The following is an 18,156-nucleotide window of genomic DNA, read 5'->3' as shown; positions in this document are numbered from 1 at the left end:
TCACTTGGGTTGATTTTTAAAGCTTACATGGGCTAGAGGAGAAATAAAGGAAGGCTGGTGGAAATTCAGATTAGAAATGGAACCTTGAAGATTAATGGAAATCAAATGCACTGATTGAGACTGCATTAAGACAAGTGTTCAGCCCACTGCAAGTGGAGTCTCCTATTCAACTGCATTTAAATGAGTCCATTAACACTCACTCCATTACCGATGAATACTTTTGCCTTTCATAATGAATGGTTTGGAATTTACTGCCTTGAACTCTTTTGAACGAACATAAGTGAAGAGGCTGCATGAATAAATAGTGCCCCCTAGTGGTTCAATAAAGGTCTTCACCTTCACCTAATTTTCAAATTATTATCATTATTATTATTGTTGTTGTTGTTGTTGTTGTTGTTGTTGTTGTCATATACAAACTATTGAACAGATTCAAATCATCAATGCCATGTATAAATTATTTACATAATGGAATCACCAAGGGAGGACTCCCATAACAATAACACACATACTAAATAAACTAGATAGAAACAAACTGAAAATGTAATGCCTTAGTGCTAGAAAATATCCCGTATTTTATGATGGATTATGGTGGTATAATTCTTGGACAGTGGGCTGCAAAAGAATTCATTCACTAACATGCACCTGTTCATTTGTTCTATATTTCTTTATAAGCTGACTTAGGCTTGCTTAGGCTGCTACACCTGCAAGCATGCCCCATGTAAGCGGAAAAAAATAGATGGATAGATGAACATTTGTTCATTCAATTATTGGTTCTGTCACTTGGTTTACAGTCTCTTAAAGCACTTTGCTAGACCCACAATTTCTTTAATTGAAATTTATCATATCTTGTTACTTAAAAAATTGAGGAAACTACATAAGTGGAGGACAAAAGAAGCGATGGGCCTAAAAAAAAAAGCAGTGTATCTGAAAGTCATGTCCTAGAAATAGGAACAAAAATCCAGCAAAGACCTGATGCAGAACCTCAGCGATACATCTGGCCCTCCAGTTGTTGCAGCTACTGTTCACTGAAGTCTCCTCAGAAGTGGAAGCGTGACTGAGGTGTGCCAGATTACACAAGAAATGGATTGAAAATCAGTGGCAGGGAGTCTTAAGGAGTGATGAATGCCAATGTGAGAGTTTTGGTTCAAATGATCATCGATATGTACGGAGGAGATCAGGAGAGACACTGAGCATCTACAGCTATCTGTAAAACACAGTATTCCTGAAGGCAACTTAAAGACATTACAAGAAAGCTTGCCAATGATTCAGGCTGTGTTAAAGAATAAAGGCACTCATACCAAATACTGACTTGAAAGTCAGTATTTGGTATGAGTCTAACTCTGTTTTTGCCTTATATATTATATATCCATGTATGTTTAGACCTTTTAATAAATCCCTGAACCTATTTCCTTTTTTTCTAGCAAAATATAAAGAAATAAACGTTGGCTCAAGTCTGAAGTGAAATTGTGTAATAGTGTGAAGTCATTTCAAATAGAAACAAGGAGGGTGTGAAGAAACTAACACATGGTTATTTTTCATATTGTTATTCTATACCACTCCCTTTTTATGGATGTCTTTACAGCCAGCACCACCAAGGGCCCAATTTATGAGTCTGAGAGAAAACTTTCCAAGGAAACTGTATTTTACCTATATTACTGGGGTAATACACTAGTTTCTTCGTCATTACTGCTGACTAAGAAATTGAAAGTGTATCAGTGTATTTCAGTGCATGTATTCACTGAAATACAGTTAGGGAGTTTGCATCATGTCACAAGCACACATACACAAAATGAGCAGGATGCCGACTAGGATGTATTAACAATATTTATTCACTACAAGCTCCAGTGTTATTTTTCCTATTTCATTTCAACCCAACAGTCAGAATGAGATGTGTTTCTTTTTCTTTACATATTTACAGATTGGTTTCACTATTGGCAATATATCACATTTATCTATATACACAACCCATTTATCACCTTGTTGACACTAAGCACTTTGAATGGTCACTAAGACCAGAAAAGCGCCATATAAATGCAGTCTATTTATCGTTCTTGCCAGCCATCAGCAGAAGATGTTTGTTAAATATGGGTTAAAACCTCAGTAGATTTCTACTGATTGTGTTCTCTTTCCGCCTTATCTCTTGAAAACAGAGGGCAGAGCAAAAGTAAAATAAACTCCATTTAGTTTTACTTTTGGAACTTTCCATTCTCTTTAGGAATAAAGCTAAAGGCCTTAGAATAAGAGTTCAGTAATGCTTTCAGAAAGTGTTCAGGGCAGGGACACTGGAAGAGATTGTGAGTGAAATATTCACAAAGACTTTATTATGAAAACACTGACAGACAAAAAGGAGGGGATGCGATCACTGATCTTTGACCATCTGCCCTCGTTTAGCCTTTCTCTATTTAAAATCAGTGTGTTCAAGTGCCGTAGCTCTCCAGCACTGTAGACAAAGGAAAACAAAGAAAGAAATGGGTCCATGTAGTCAGACCATACATGAGCAAGTCAGTTTATGATACTGGAGTAACTGATTAATGTAAACTGAATACTGAATAAATGAAGAATATGGAGATCCAAAGTACCAGCCGTTATAATGTCAGAAAAGCAATTCTGGGTTATGGTGAAGCACACGTAACTGTCAGGACATTAACATCATAACATATTAGGCCTGTATAACTTGATATTTATTGCTCCCATTATCAAAATATTTGGTGGGATTCGTCTGAAAGTGAGTACTGAAAATCAGTATTTCATTTAAAAATGTTCAAATATTGACTTTAAGTTACCTTTTGAAAAGTGCAAGTATTTCTGAACTGATTACTCATCAAATGTGGTACAAGCGTACTTCCAAGTCATAGCTATGGATAAATACAATTTGGTTTTGGAAAGAGGTGAAATGAAAGAGTAGGAGAAAAAAAAAGGTTAACAGTGAGACACCTTCAGTTCTCACTATAATGATTTTAATGGAAGAACATGACAGCCAATCAAAAATACAAGAAGAAGAAGAAGAAGAAGAATGCTTGATTTTAAACTTTCAAAACATCTACTGAAAGTTTTTAAAAACTTCTGAGCCCGTACATGGACTGATGAGAAAATTTGAACTTTTGTCAAAAACAGACAAAGTATGTTTTGAAAGGCACTGCACAAAAACAACGAAACCTCATCGCAGCTGGAAAGCATGTTGGAGGAAGTGTCGTGGTTGGATGGAGGCTTTTTCAGCTACAGACAACTTTTTTTCTTACTTCTATCAAAGACTTGAAGAGCACATCTGTTTACTTGTCATCGGTTTGGTCAGATAGTGTGTATCTAATGAATAAGAAAAAAATCATTTTTTAGTAATCAGTGCAGAAATCCTGTTATTTCCAAAAAGAGTACGTAGGCAAATTGTACGAAGAGTTAAAGTAAATAAACATCAACCCCTGATTAAATGAGTAAAGTCGTCTATATAAAACATTTTTTTGTGACACAAGTGACACAATTGCATTTGTTACAGAACACTTGCTCTCTAAGTGTTTTGTCTAGTAAGACAAAATGCTAAACAGCACATTTTAACTTTTCCAACAAACACACACACATTTTCCAATACTGCATTTACCTTGAAAAGCGGCTGTGTCCAATATTGCATCGTTGCTAGAAGGATTTATAAGAAACGGTGCCTTCAGGCACAAAAAGAAATGAACATGGCTAAATTTGGAAAGGTGGGACATGTTGAAATTTGGTTGGAATACAAATATGGTGGGTCAGAAATACAGTACCTTATACAACACACATATCATAAGCTGTAATGAAACACATAGCCATCCGTGTTAAAACACTGCATTTACCCCACATCTCCTAACGAAACCCTTCACTGAAACCAGTAGCACAGTCTATGAAACCTAGCTTGTTACCAGTGTAGCAGAAAAAAACCTGTTTTCAAATTAAGACATGTGAGCTGTAAAATATGTGTTAGATGTGTATTTTCTTTGATTTACAATCTAGCCTACTTTTGCAATATGTACATTAAAAAAAATATTTAGACAGAGAAAAAAAAATCAGCTTTAAATATATATTTATCTCTGTGTTTTTAAAAAATCATTTATGAAATAAGCGGTCAGCTTATTTCATGTCAAAGCAGCAGTGATGTGTCATGAACCAGGCTAGGACAACAGCAAGAATAAAGACAGCAAACACTAAGGTCCATCTCCATCCGGTGGACAGTAGCTTTCTGTTGGGAAAGTGGCACCAATTTTTTCTCTGGTGCCCTCTTCAAATATTACCACTGTTCTGTGTGTGTGATAAACTTTAGATGTTATGGGAAAAGCAAAATGTTAGTAAAACTATTATTAAAACTTTTCATTCAGTGACTTAATGTATGTTTTGCCTTGTATTGCACCCAGTAACACCCACTCGCCTTTACGAGCTTCTAAGGCCATTTGAAACCCCATCATTTCATTCACACCTTCATCTTTGGGGTACTGCCAACAGACTTTAAGCATTCACGTTTTCATGTATAATCCTCATCATCTCTATCATTTCCCTCAACCAAAATTACAACAAAAATGAAAAACGAACAAACAAATGGGAAAAAAAAGCAAACTTGTTATGTTCTGAATCAGGGATCACATGCATTTATTTAAGAATCCAAGCTTGCTTTTGTCTGACCATGCAGTATGGACACACTGCGATGTGCGTTGCTTTAAAAAACAAACAAACAAAAGAAAGCAATCATCACAATCAGCCCTGAAAAACACCTGGGAATCCAGGTTCTGTAGGATGTTTCACGCCAGCTTTGGGAATTCATCCAGATGGTTTTAAAAATAGTTGCCACTGAACCCACCAATGAAATCCATCCAGTTAAGGGGATGATCAGATACCACGTAGTGCTTCTCTAGAAAAAACAAACAAAAGAAAAAAAACACCGGTCCATCAAGGAATTGGCATCAAATGAACTCTGCACTGTAAAATCCCAGTTTGTTTGGAGATAAAAAGGTCGAGACATACAGAAAGACACAGCTGTAAAGGGCAGCGGGCTGCTTCAGCCCATATTTAGTCTGCTTCTCATCGGCGGATTTCAAACATTGCAACCGAACACTCATTCAGTCTCGTTTTGAAAGCTAACAGTTCCTCAAACTCAATTTCAAACAAGTGAGCCCGCTCTGCTCTGGGCAGGCACCATGACTGGCACCGCCCCCATCCGCTCCAGAGTGGCCTGGCTCACGGCGTAGGAGTGTGTGTGTTGCCCGTGTGCGGACGTCACCACCGGTTTGAGGCTCACGGTGCCGTTGCTGCGCACCATGTTGGGAGGGGAGGGGGCAGAGTTTGTGGTGACCACCAGAGTCTTTGGTGGCGGGAGGGTGTGGCTGCCGTTGGCAAACGACGTCGTTGCTGTCGTGGGCGGGGGGTGGCGGGAGAGCGGGGTTGAGCCTGGCGCTGTCACTGCTGTGCCGTGGCCTTGTGCTGCGTTCTGGCCTGGGCCGTGTCCGTGCGTGCCGTGAGCAGCGGCAGAGTAGGTCTGGCGAGCGTCTCCATTGTAGCGCGTGTAGGAGTTGGTGTCATAGTTGGGTTTGGGGTTGTGCCAGTAACGACTGTTGTACGTGTTGGTAGACGTGAGCGTGTCGTTCTCTGAGGAGGACGCGTCGGCATGGAAAGCCTTTACTGATGATGACCTCTTAGGAGGAAGGTCATCCTCTCTGTTGAGGAGACATTTGAAAGAGAGCACAGTTAGACATGCACAGCTTTACACGCAGATTACAATAACTGCCTGTACCAACGTTTATGGTTTGCATGGGGAAAAACATTAGAAAACTGTTTTTCATTAAACGCAATTTTATGATATTTATTTTGTTAATCCTGTGCATTTATAGCAAAGCAAAAGATCACAGATAAAAGATGTCAGTAATACAAGAAGTGAAGGCCAGTTAGTTCAGCTTCATATATTTAGCACAAATTTCCATAAAAGATTAATTCAGCTTCACAGTGCAGCAAAAGTTCTACTGAGAATCTACAAGGTGCTTATGTATTCATGTGTGCACTCTGATCTTCGTGGAGCCTATTAAATATAATGTGATAATCATTGCGAAGCCGTGTGCGAGTAAAGCAACAAAAAAATGTCAAAACTATGATCAAATAATTTTATATGTATTCAAAAGTATTTCAAATGAAGTCGACAAAAACTTCCTGCCTTTCTGTTTTTCTATTTTCATGAGCTCCTGAGGCATATGAGATGAAGTGTATTCTTTGTGATTTTCTGTTGAGGAAAAGCAGAAGTGTAAGGGTGGACTGACAGTTTTATTGCTATCTCAGTTACTCAGAGCTACAGATATCTGAAAGTAAACTAATTTATCCTCCAAATAAGTCCTGGAGTAATTTAGTGGCAAATTTACAGCTAAGGTAAACAACTGACAGAGGATTTAAAAGACAAACTAGCCTGTAATTAGGAAGAACATTTAAGCCTATTACTGGTGTAGTTTTCAGAGCTTTCAGTGCTGACACGCTTAATATTCTACAACAGGAAGCACAAAGCCAACGCTGCATGTTTTTGATTTTTAAAATACATCAGACAGGCCATAAATGTCACCCTGCAACCTTCTGAAACACTAAGTATGTGATTAGCTCAGTAAACAAACCCTGCTTTACTTCAACAGAAACTCTATATTAAGTATAAACAATGTCGTGGAAAGACTGACTAAAGAGCTGCTTAATTCTGAGAAACAAACAAAACGCTTTGATGACAAAATACAAAAACTGCACAAAATGGAGAAAAGCTGGACTGTTAAATAGCTTTTCACCTGATAGTAACAGACAGTATGGATACTGGATACTACTGGTACTTTATTTATAAGTAGTATTTCTATGTTATGCTACTTTCTACTTCTACTCCACTTTATTTTTGGAACCAGACATCCCAACACAATTTATTTGAAATCTTTAGTTGCTTATTTGGCAGTAAAATTACATATAGCAACAAATAATGTTTAAATAAAATAACACATACAATTATGAAAAGTTCTATATAATATATTTTTATATAGGAAGTTGAAATATTTTTCTGATTCCCCACCCTCTTGGCTCTTGGTTCCCTCTGTGCCCCTTCATTAAAAAAAATCCTGGAAACGCCCCTGCATCCTAATAGCCTTAACACCTTATAAGGTAAACGCATTCTTTACGGCTCCTACACATCAGTCACTGGACAAATAAAAGCTTATCTTTAAATATAAATGTATTCAGTCTGAATAAATACATAAACTACACCCATTAGCCACTTGATCAAGCATAGTGCAATCTACTACCTTCCAACAGTCTGCCGTAAAGCCTTGCTTTTGTTGACTGATTCCATTGTGTGTTGTGATGGTGGTCTACTGAACTGCATTTCATTGAAATATCTTCCAAATATTTTTTTCATTCCATAAGCACACAGTGCATTTAGGGAGCAAATCATCAAATGTATGTTGTCTAGTACAAGCACTCAGCACAGCGTGGCCTCAATAATAAAGCAGAATTATCACCTTTTTGACACAGTCAGCAAAAGCTGAAAATGTGCTCTCCATAAAAGTTCAGCATGCCAGTGCCGCTGCGTTACAGGTTACAGACATACTGAGTAAACGTGGTGAGCGTACAAGCTTGCAGATGCACTTTCACACCAGCTACATAGTAATGAAAAAGAAAAAAAGAACAATGGAAAAACAGCAATCAAAGCCAAACCTGATCTCATTGGGAATCTCCTCCTCATCATATTTGTTCTTGTTCTTCCAATAGAAGAGTGTGACCACCACTAACAGGGAACAGATGACGACTGCCAGGACTCCTGTGGCAATGGTTCCTGCTATTAGACCTACACTCTGAGGCTGGGCTGCAGGACAGACAGACAAGAGGATGACATTTGAAAATGACCAGAGAGCTGGATGAGTTGGCCAAAACTACACTTAAAAAAATTATCTAGTAAACAGATTTCATTTCATTACACACAGAGAAGAGAATCAAAAAATGTATTTGGAAGTTTTCAGTCTTTTGAATATGTGGCTTTACAGCTGAAGGCCCCATCCAAAGTTGTGTTTCTTAATGTTTACAGGCCTCCCAAATACTGCACAGACTTTTTTAATGACCTCAGTGAACTGCTGTCTGTGATCTGTGTTGATTTTGACTGTGTAATTATTGCTGGGGATTTTAACATTCATGTGGACAACCCTCAGGACAAAGGGACTAAAGACCTGAGTAACACTCTGGGCAACTTTGGGCTGACTCAGCATGTAACAGAGGCCACACATAATAGAGGACACACTCTTGACCTACTGATCTCCAAAGGCCTGAGCATTTCAAAGGTTACTGTGTCTGATGTGGGCGTGTCTGATCATTACTGTGTTTTCTTTGAAAGTAAAATCTCAGCCCACACAAATATATCAACAACAGTGATCACAAAACGGTGTATAACTGAACACAGTAGTGCAATTTTTAACCAGGTCTTCCCATTAACACCTGATCTGTCCAGAGGGTCAGTCAATGAGCTCGTCAATAGCTTCAATGCTAACATGTTAAATGTAATGGACACTATTGCTCCCATTAAGGTGAAGGTTATCTCTGGAAGGAAAAAGTCTCCATGGAGAAACTCCACACTGGTGAAAAATGAAAAAAGAGAGTGTAGGAAAGCTGAGCGCAGATGGAGAAAAACAAACCTCCAGGTTCATTATGACATTTATAAAGAGAAACTTCACAATTATAATTTACAACTGAGGAATGCAAGGAGGTCCTACTTCTCTGACATCATCACTAAAAACAGCCATAATGCTCGGGTCTTATTTTCTACAGTTGACAGGCTAACAAACCCTCCTGTGTCAGTGGCAGCTGAACTTCATTCGACCATGGCCTGCAATGACTTTGCCAAATTCTTCACTGAAAAAATCCAAAAAATTAGACAAGCAATTGGTACATCAACAGCAGATCCAGGATATGTACTGTGTCCACCAAAAAACTGTTTAAACACCATGAAACAGTTTCAACCTATTAACAGCAAAGACCTGGAGGACATCTTAGGTCAACTGAACTCCTCCTCCTGCTGTTTAGATGTCCTGCCAACAAGTTTTTTCAAAAAGGTCTCAAAGACTTTAGAGTCAGACCTGTTACAGATCGTCAACTTTTCTTTATTATCAGGTGTGTTTCCAGAATCACTAAAAACTGCTGTAATCAAACCTATACTGAAAAAGGACAAGCTTGACAAGACACAAATGAACAACTACAGGCCGATCTCAAATCTCCCGTTTTTAAGTAAGATCATTGAAAAAGCAGTTTCTCAACAGCTCAGTTACTTCTTAAAACAGAATAACTGCTACGATGCCTTCCAGTCAGGTTTTAGACAGAACCACAGCACTGAAACCGCTCTGACCAAAGTGTTTAATGACATATGTCTGAATACAGACAGTGGAAAAATGTCAGTCCTAGTTTTACTGGATCTCAGTGCAGCATTTGATACAGTTGACCACAACATATTACTCAAACGACTGGAGAACTGGACAGGTCTTTCAGGAACTGTACTAAACTGGTTCAAAACATACGTAGAAAACAGGAAATACTTTGTATCAATAGGTAACTTCACATCTGAGCAGACAAGTATCACATGTGGAGTTCCCCAAGGTTCCATCTTGGGACCCCTTCTGTTTAACATCTACATGCTCCCACTGGCACAGATTATAAACAACAACAAAATAAACTATCACAGCTATGCAGATGACACACAAATATATATCACAATGTCACCAGGAGACCGAGGCCCTGTACAGGCTCTTGGTAAATGCATTGAGGAAATCAATGACTGGTTGTGCCACAATTTTCTCCAGCTAAACAAAAACAAAACTGAGGTAATAGTCTTTGGCGCCAAAGAAAAACGATTACAGGTCACCAGAGAACTTCAATCTATACATCTAAAAACCACAAACCAGGCGAGAAATTTGGGTGTAGTGATGGATGCAGACCTAAACTTAGAAAAACACATTAAGACAATAACAAAGTCAGCTTACTATCACCTCAAGAATATTTCAAGGATAAAAGATCTGATGTCTCAACAGGACCTGGAAAAACTAGTCCATGCATTCATCTTTAGTAGGCTTGATTACTGTAACAGCATCTTTACAGGTCTACCTAAAAAATCAGTCAGACAACTACAGCTCATTCAGAACTCTGCTGCTCGAGTCCTCACTAAGACCAAAAAAGTGGACCACATCAGTCCAGCTCTGAGGTCCTTACACTGGCTGCCTGTCCGTCAGAGGATAGACTTTAAAGTTCTGATGCTGGCCTATAAAGCTCTGAATGGTTTAGGACCAAAATACATCAATGACCTCCTGACCCAGTATGAACCATCCAGATCCCTCAGGTCATCTGGATCCGGTCTTTTATCAGTTCCCAGAGTCAGAACCAGACACGGAGAAGCTGCATTCAGCTTTTATGCTCCTTATATCTGGAACAAACTCCCAGAAAGCCTCAGATCAGCTGAAACACTCAGTTTATTTAAATCCAGGTTGAAGACTCACCTGTTCTCAGCTGCATTTGAATAAAGCACCAAATCCACACTGTAAGCTTAAATTTCAAAACTTACATTTAACTACTGATTTTATCTACTGTTCTGATTTTATCTGTTTTGATTTTATATACTGTTGTTTGTTTGTTTGTTTGTTAATTAGTTAGTTAGTTTATTTGCTTGTTTTAATCAATTTTAAATCATGCTTTTTATTTGTTCTTGTTTCTAATGTCTCTGTAAAGCACTTTGAATCACCTTGTTGTTGAATTGTGCTATACAAATAAACTTGCCTTGCCTTGCCTTGCCTTGCCTTAATATAGCTCCTAAAATACATCACTAGATCTGTATGTCAGGTATTTCAGAATAATATAAGGTGTCACTACAATAAGACACAAAATAAGGTGTGGTCCACACTTGATAATAACAGACTGAGCACACAGTGCAGCTTTTATAGGCTGAAAGCCACATAAGAAACTAGAACAGCTGATTATCCTCCGACATCAGGCAATTGCCCACCGAGGCTGGCAGCTTCCAAATCGTCCAATAAATAAATAAATAAATAAATAAAATATAAAAAAAAACCAACCCATTTTTGAATATTGAAAACTTTGTCTTGCTTTAATGAAAGAGCCCCAGATGTACTAAACTGACCTTTTCTGTGCCAAATAACAATTTTCAGCGCCCAGCTGACACAACTTTACACAACAGATGTACTTGCCAAAATAAATAAATAAACAAGATTCTTTCAAGTCTAACGTCTGACTAACTTTGTCAAAAAGAGTTTGGGACAATCCTTGTTAAACATATACATCATGCCTTTTATTTAATATATGGCTTTGTAAAAAGCAATCTCTTTGTCATAATTAATGGATTCAAATTGTTTTTAATAAAAAAATAAAATAAAATCTCATTCACGAGCCTTTACGTCTGTATTGTGTCAGCAAATCACAAGTCTGGCATGTCTGGCAGACTCAGCACTCTGATACAGAGCCCCGGCCTGTCACACACTGTCAGATGACCAAAAGAAAACAACATGTTACAGCCCTTTCTGTCAAGCTATCAAAACTGCCCGACCCTGTCACTTTTATCACCTCTGTTTTTTTCCTGGTGTCAGATGTCAAGTGCTGCCGTGTGCAAGCGGCTCTGACTGTGCCCTTTGTTTGGCTGGATTTTGTCACATTTGTTTGTTTGCTTATGTCTGTGTTTGACGGCTGTCAGTCACCGAGAAGACTTCTGCTCTGCCACTAGCAGCCTTTCCATCTTAAACAAACAGACACGTGTCACCTTACCCGTGCCTGTGATGTTTGAGTATACTTACGTGCAACAACCTGCAGGTTCAGCAGACAAGTGCTCTTTCCGATAGCGTTGCTGGATGTGCACTGGTAGAGTCCTGAGGTGGTGGTGCTGATGTTTCTCAGTGTGACAGTGCCCTGCATCTGGTCTAAAGGACACAAACGCACGCACATACAGAGAGCCACATAGTAATTAAAGTTTCTAAAACACAACCATATGGACCCTGTGTTGTAACTCGCACATTTAAATAATTCAAACACACTTACATTGATTTATACTTTTAAAAACTTCCGCTGAACAAGTTATACTAACTACCAATAGAGGGTGCTATTGTCTTCTTAATCCCAGTTGTGCAAATATGTTGTTCAGTAGAACAATAAAACTGAAGATTCCTTTTTCATAAATGATGAAAGGGTTGAGCTGTACACTACTGGATTCATTTAAATTGCATAAGCTTTTATTCATTTATTTATTTGTTCTTATCTTGCATATTTCCGCTGTAGAGGAAGTCAGCCAGATCTTTAACTGTTTTCTTAGCAATGACATGACAGATGTCATAGCTGTGTGCGTCAAACTAAACACACAGAGGATTAGGAGTGGCACTGGATTCCAGGATCCCTTTACAGTTTGAATGAAATGCAAGCAGAAGAAAACAAACGTGAATATTTAAAAATACATTTGTTATGTCTGTTTGCTGTTTTTTTATGTAAGCGGACATGTCAATTGTAGTCATCAAAAGGTAAAAACTTAATATATTATACATTAATGCAAAATTTATTTTAGAGGCTGTTAAATTATTTATACTGTAAATAATACCTGCAGCTATAAGTATAACCTCAGTAGTGAGTCATATTTTGGGCTACATGTTGCAAAACAAGCTAACAAGTGTGTTTTTTTCACTAATGAAGTGGATTTATTTTATGGCTGCTAGTCTGTTCCATAAATGCATGGACTAAAAACTACTTATTAATTCTAGGCTTGACTACTGCAATTCATTATTATCAGGTTTTCCTAAAAACTTATTAAGTATCCTAAAAAGTATTCAGCTGATCTAAAATGCTGCAGGACAAGATTCACAGGAACTAGAAAGAGAGAGAGTATTATTTCATTGTTTCCCTGTGAAACCCAGAATCAAACTTGAATGATCAGGCACCATCTTATCTTAAAGAGCTCATAGTACTGTATGACCCCATTAGAGCACTTAGACTGCTGGCTTACTTGTGGTTCCTTGAGTATTTAAAAGTAGAATGCGAGGCAGAGCCTTCAGCTTTCAGGCCCCTCTTCTGTGGAACCAGCTCCCAGTTTGGATTCAGGAGAGAGACACCCTCTCCTGAATCCTAACTGGGATCCAGCCTAGGCCTAGGTCACCTGATCGAGCCCCAACTATATAGTTAGGGCTTGATCAGGTGACCTAGGCCTAGGCTGCTGGGGACGTCCCATGCATGCATTCTGCATTTAAGCATGACTTATTATTCATTGTTGGCTCTCTTCCACAGTGTGGCTTTTGGCTTCCCCTCCCCTAGCTGGTTGCAGCACATGGCCGCCCCTCCCTGAGCCTGGTTCTGCCGGAGGTTTCCTTCTGTTAAAAGGCAGTTTTTCCTTCCCACTGTCACGAAGTGCTTGCTCATAGGGGCTCATTTGACTGTGGGGTTTTCTCTGTATTATTTTAGCTTCTTTACTTTACAATATAAAACACCTTGGAGCAACTGTTGTGATTTGGTTCTATATAAATAAAACTGAACTGAACTGAAATGAACAGTGTTCACCAATACACATTAAAAATACTCGTGCACACAGATGAAACTTTACAGTCTAACTGAAATATTGAAAAAGAAAAAGAAAACAACAACAACAACAACAAAATCTAGATTATTTAAAAAAAACAATTTTTGTGACAGGTTGTTTTTGTGTCTTTGTTGTTTGTTTGTTCATTTGTGCTAACGCCACTCCATTTTGTGGTGAGTCAGATTCTTTGAAGCGCTTTTCGATGTTATCATTTCAAAGGCCTGATTGCCAAAATTGCAAATTAGCATATCACAAAAGAAGATAATTGACATTTATTCAACCACCTTTGCAGCCTAATTTGCAATTATGATTTACTGAGTACACATTTCCTATTCTCCCTCTGCAAGTGCTCAGATAATTGGACTCATACCTGTTAACAGAAGACTGTTTCACTTTTATGATAATATGCTGTCTGCAATTGATGTGACTTTTGCACAGTGGGCTTTCTACTGACCAGTAGTGTACAGACAAAGAAAGATACCAGTGATGAATATTATTTCACTGTGCAGTGGGCACAGCTGGAAAAGAAAGGAGAGTGCACCACACCAGTCCTCTCTGATGCTGAAAACCAAATCCAACTCCAGTTTCTGTAAATGTTAAACGCTGGATGGCAGAAGAAAGTTATTGTATGTATTGCGGTCGCAGCAATGACACAACTGCAGATCTCACAATGGCACGTGTGGGCAGAGTTGGTATTCAGCATGAGGAAGGAGCACCACAAAGCAATATCACTTTGCTCACTTACAGAAACACATTGCTGACACACACACAAGCTCATTCACAAATTCACAGGTTCGAGTCACTACATCCATCCATCATCACCCTCAGCAGGGTCAGCGGAGGAGGATAGTCAGGAAGGGGGCAGTAGTTCAGGCCTGGCACATGACAGGTGGCAGTGATTTGGAGTCTGAGCTACGCTATGCGTGTGAGATTTACCAGCGAAGGTGGGGCAAAAGGGAACTCCGACGGCCAGCTTGTTTGTAATACCTTGCATGGCGTTGTGCGGCAGCTTGGGCAGCGCGTCCAGCTTCTCCCAGGAGTAGGACGGCGTGGGAATACCTTCCTCTGATTTGCAGATCAGCATGATGTCACTGCCTACATCCAGCGTCCCCTGGATTCGACACGCTGGCACCGAGGGGGGCACTGGCAGATGGAGAGAGTGGGCGGTGGTGCGTTAACCACTTTACAAAAGAAAACTAATTTTTTTCCAAATAGGGGAGAGAATTACATAATTTAAAAAATGTGCAGTCTCATTAATCAAACAGTCAAATATGATGTTTTTCTTATTAAAAGGACTCCTGACAAATTGAACAGTTTCCACTTTGCCACAGTGATGATTGTGCTGTTTATCTTTCTTTAATAAAGATCTGCAGATGGTAGAGAAGAAAATAAGACAAAACCTTCTTTTTTGGTCCTTTACTGTTATTAGCTGGCACTTGAGATGCATTTTTAAAAAAGTGAGCGCCACGTGCTCTCAGGTTATGAAGTACGCAACGCTTTCCTTTTCTCATTTTTATTTTTGGAGTTGTGGAAAGAATAATGAAAGAAATGTGCTGGTGTACACTACCCAACACTGTGAGTCCGACGACACCAATGCTGCGCCCCCCTCTGTCTGGGAGGTTGTTGACCAGGCACTGGTAGGTCCCAGTGTCGGACACCTGGGTGTTGTTGATGAAGATGGAGGCACTTGTGCTTGGCATGGTGGCAACGAAGCCCACACGACCGATGAGGTGGTTGGAGAGGCTGAAGACCCGACCGCCCTGGTAAATTATCACCTGGATAAGGGACCAGAGAAAAATTTAAATTAAACTCAATATTTAAAATACTGTTGCACACAGTGTCAATTTTACTGTAATTTAAAAGATACAGATGAGGACTAAATTATTACCCCCATTGAAAATGTTTTTTCAAAGGTATTTTCCAAGTGCTCTTAAACAGAACAAGGAACGCAGTTTTTCCAAACATCCTATTTGTATTTTACACACTGAAACCAAAAGTATTTAATAATAACCAAAAAACTATTTGGCCCTCCTTATGCTAATGTTTGCATATCCTTTTGTCTGGATCACAACCTGCAGTTGTTTCTTGCAATTTCCACAAGTTTAACCCACGTCGCCTGAGCAATCCCTGCCCATTCTTCTTTAATGACTCATAAGCTCCTCCAGATTTGACGGTCTTCTGGCATGGACCTTGGTTGTCAGTTCATCCCAAAGATTTTCATAGGGATTCAAGTCTGGGCTTTGTGCAGACCAGTCAGTAACGTTCACTTTGGTTTCCAGGAGGTAGCTCTTCACTGGGAGTGACACATGTTTTGGGATGTTCTCATGTTTGAAAACAAAATGACGACCTAGACCTCGTTTTGCTGCTGAATGCTTGAGGTTTCCTTTCAAAAACATTCATGTATCCTACTTTCCTTATGGTTCTTTCCACCCTGAGGGGATTGCCCATTCCAGACGCACTGAAGCGTCCCCACAGCATGATACTCCCACCACCATGTTTCACTGTGGGGATGGTCTTCTTTGAGCCAGATGCCTCTCCCTTCTTTTTCCAAACACAAGCAGCATCTCTTTGGCCAAAGAGCTTCAGTTTCATTTCATCTGAACAAGTATGCATAATCTAAAGGTTGTCCTTAGCATACTTGTTGTCTTCTTTGAGACTACATTTTCCCAACTTGGCTAAGTTATTCACATCCCGCTGCCAGGCTTGTTCTGTGTTCGGTGCTGCATGGCTCTCCTTAAATTTCTTGAGTTCTTGACACTTGAAACGCTATGATAACTTTTTCTATCCATCTCCTGCTTTGTGAGCATTCAGTCTAAACTGATTTATTTTGCTTTTGGTATGATGCTTTCTCAACTGACAGCGCCAACCCTTGCAGTTTTTATACTGTTCAAATTGAAAGATAACACTCAGTTCTAACTTCATTTTACAAACTGAGCATTTCAATATTGACTGGTAATTTTATTTTTCCTATTGTTCACAAATATAAATAATTTATGCTAGTAAAGTTAAAAAATGCTGGATTCAAAATCCATTGCACTCCTAAACAAGCACTTGGGAAAAATTTGACAATAACAAAAACTTTAGATTTCATAGAGGGACGAATGATTTTTGTCCTCACCTGTAGATGACGTTTCCTTTAGTGTTACACATCACTCTCACTAGAGAGAGACCTATTTCTACATAGAGGCTAAAAATAGACAGTGGATAGAATGGAGCAAACTGACTTATTTCTCTGGAAGAAACAAACAAACAAACAGACAAACTAAAAAAAACCTTTTCATTTGTAAGTGGCCCTTTCTAGCTCAGTGGGTAGATTTAGGGGGAGAAGTACACACTAAAAGTATGCTTTCATGCTACTGTAAGGCTCTTCACATAAAAGCATGCACTAAATGTTATGCATAATTGAAAACATTTTAAATTAGAAACATATAAACTGCAATATGACCAATCTGACAGCAGCAATGCAGGCAGACGTCTGCACAAAGAGGTCAAACCCAGCAGGAACTTAAGGCAGAAGCTATCATTTTATCATTACATCCGTGACCTTTGAGAACAATCACAGACTCCACACTTGGTTCAGGTTGAGCTGATCTTGTCTCAGGATCGAAATTAAAAGCCAATGAAAGACCAAGTTGTTTAAAAGCTTCCCAGAAGCTTCAAATTTGGCCCGAACAGCTCGTTTGTGAGGCCGAGCCACATGCAAAACAGCTCTCACCCCTCAGCTGGGCCCACACAAAGGATGAAGGACCCACGCAAACACACAGTACATGCACACAAGTCTGGCAGTCATGACACGCGCGCACCAACTCACATGGTGGCGCGGCGCATACGCCTACACACAAAGCGTGGTGGGGAATCAGAGGGGCTATTCACTTTGCTGAAAAGAGGCCTCATTGAACTGTTCAAAGACCCAGGCGGAGAGGCAACCAGCACCAGTGTGTTCTCGCCTGAGTGTGCACGGCTCTGTGTGCGCGTGCATGCATGAGAATGATAGTTCGGATGAAAGTGCAGGAGTGCGTATGTGACCGTGTCCTCCACCGCTGCTTAACGATTGTAAATTGCGTGGCAGCAATTTCCTGAGTGCAGCACGCTCGCTTTGTCCTCTTATGTGCAGATGAATAGGCAGCTCCTCAGCTGTGATGAGAGCCTGCAACTGCATCTCTTCTGCGTGTGTGTGTCTTTCACTGTAGATACATTTTGTCACAAGGAGTGTATCAGTTGTGAGCAGAGTGTGCAAGTGTGTGTGTGGAGCATGGAAGTGTTTGTGACTCTTATGTCACAATAAGTGTTCCTCCGTTTAATAACTGCCCATTCTTTTCTTTCCTTCTATGTGTTTTTTTTGTAATGGGTTCATTTGTGCATACCTCTCTGTTTCCTTTCTCTAACACATGATCTGACCTGGCTCTATATTCCTGATGACCCAACAATATAATCTGCATGCTCGGGGAAAGCGATCCAATCAATCGGCCTCGCACACGCCGTTTTGACTGGGCTCGTTTTGAGTGTGTGCATGAATGAGTGGAGGATTAAAGCAGGTCCTAACCTGTGCTGCAGATCAAGCCCATTTTGGCAACGCTAACTCCTTCTACTCTGCA

The 18,156-nt window shown here is 39.6% G+C and overlaps 1 protein-coding gene across 2 annotated transcripts in view; it reads right to left on the bottom strand.

The window, feature by feature from the left end:
- Positions 1-1,806: 1,806 nt before the first annotated feature.
- Positions 1,807-18,156, bottom strand: part of igsf11 (immunoglobulin superfamily member 11) — a 123,806-nt gene continuing 107,456 nt past the window's right edge. For both annotated transcript variants that reach the window (XM_026191303.1, XM_026191304.1), the window contains 5 exons: positions 15,129-15,336; positions 14,549-14,704; positions 11,802-11,924; positions 7,681-7,828; positions 1,807-5,669 (listed from right to left, as the gene is read on the bottom strand). In XM_026191303.1, coding sequence (XP_026047088.1) covers positions 5,117-5,669; positions 7,681-7,828; positions 11,802-11,924; positions 14,549-14,704; positions 15,129-15,336 — 1,188 coding nt within the window. In that variant the 3' untranslated portion in view covers positions 1,807-5,116. The remainder of the gene's footprint in view (positions 5,670-7,680; positions 7,829-11,801; positions 11,925-14,548; positions 14,705-15,128; positions 15,337-18,156) is intronic.

The sequence above is a fragment of the Astatotilapia calliptera genome, chromosome 14 (genome assembly GCF_900246225.1).
Source record: "Astatotilapia calliptera chromosome 14, fAstCal1.2, whole genome shotgun sequence".
NCBI lineage: Eukaryota > Metazoa > Chordata > Actinopteri > Cichliformes > Cichlidae > Astatotilapia > Astatotilapia calliptera.
This window is presented reverse-complemented; position numbering and strand designations above follow the sequence as displayed.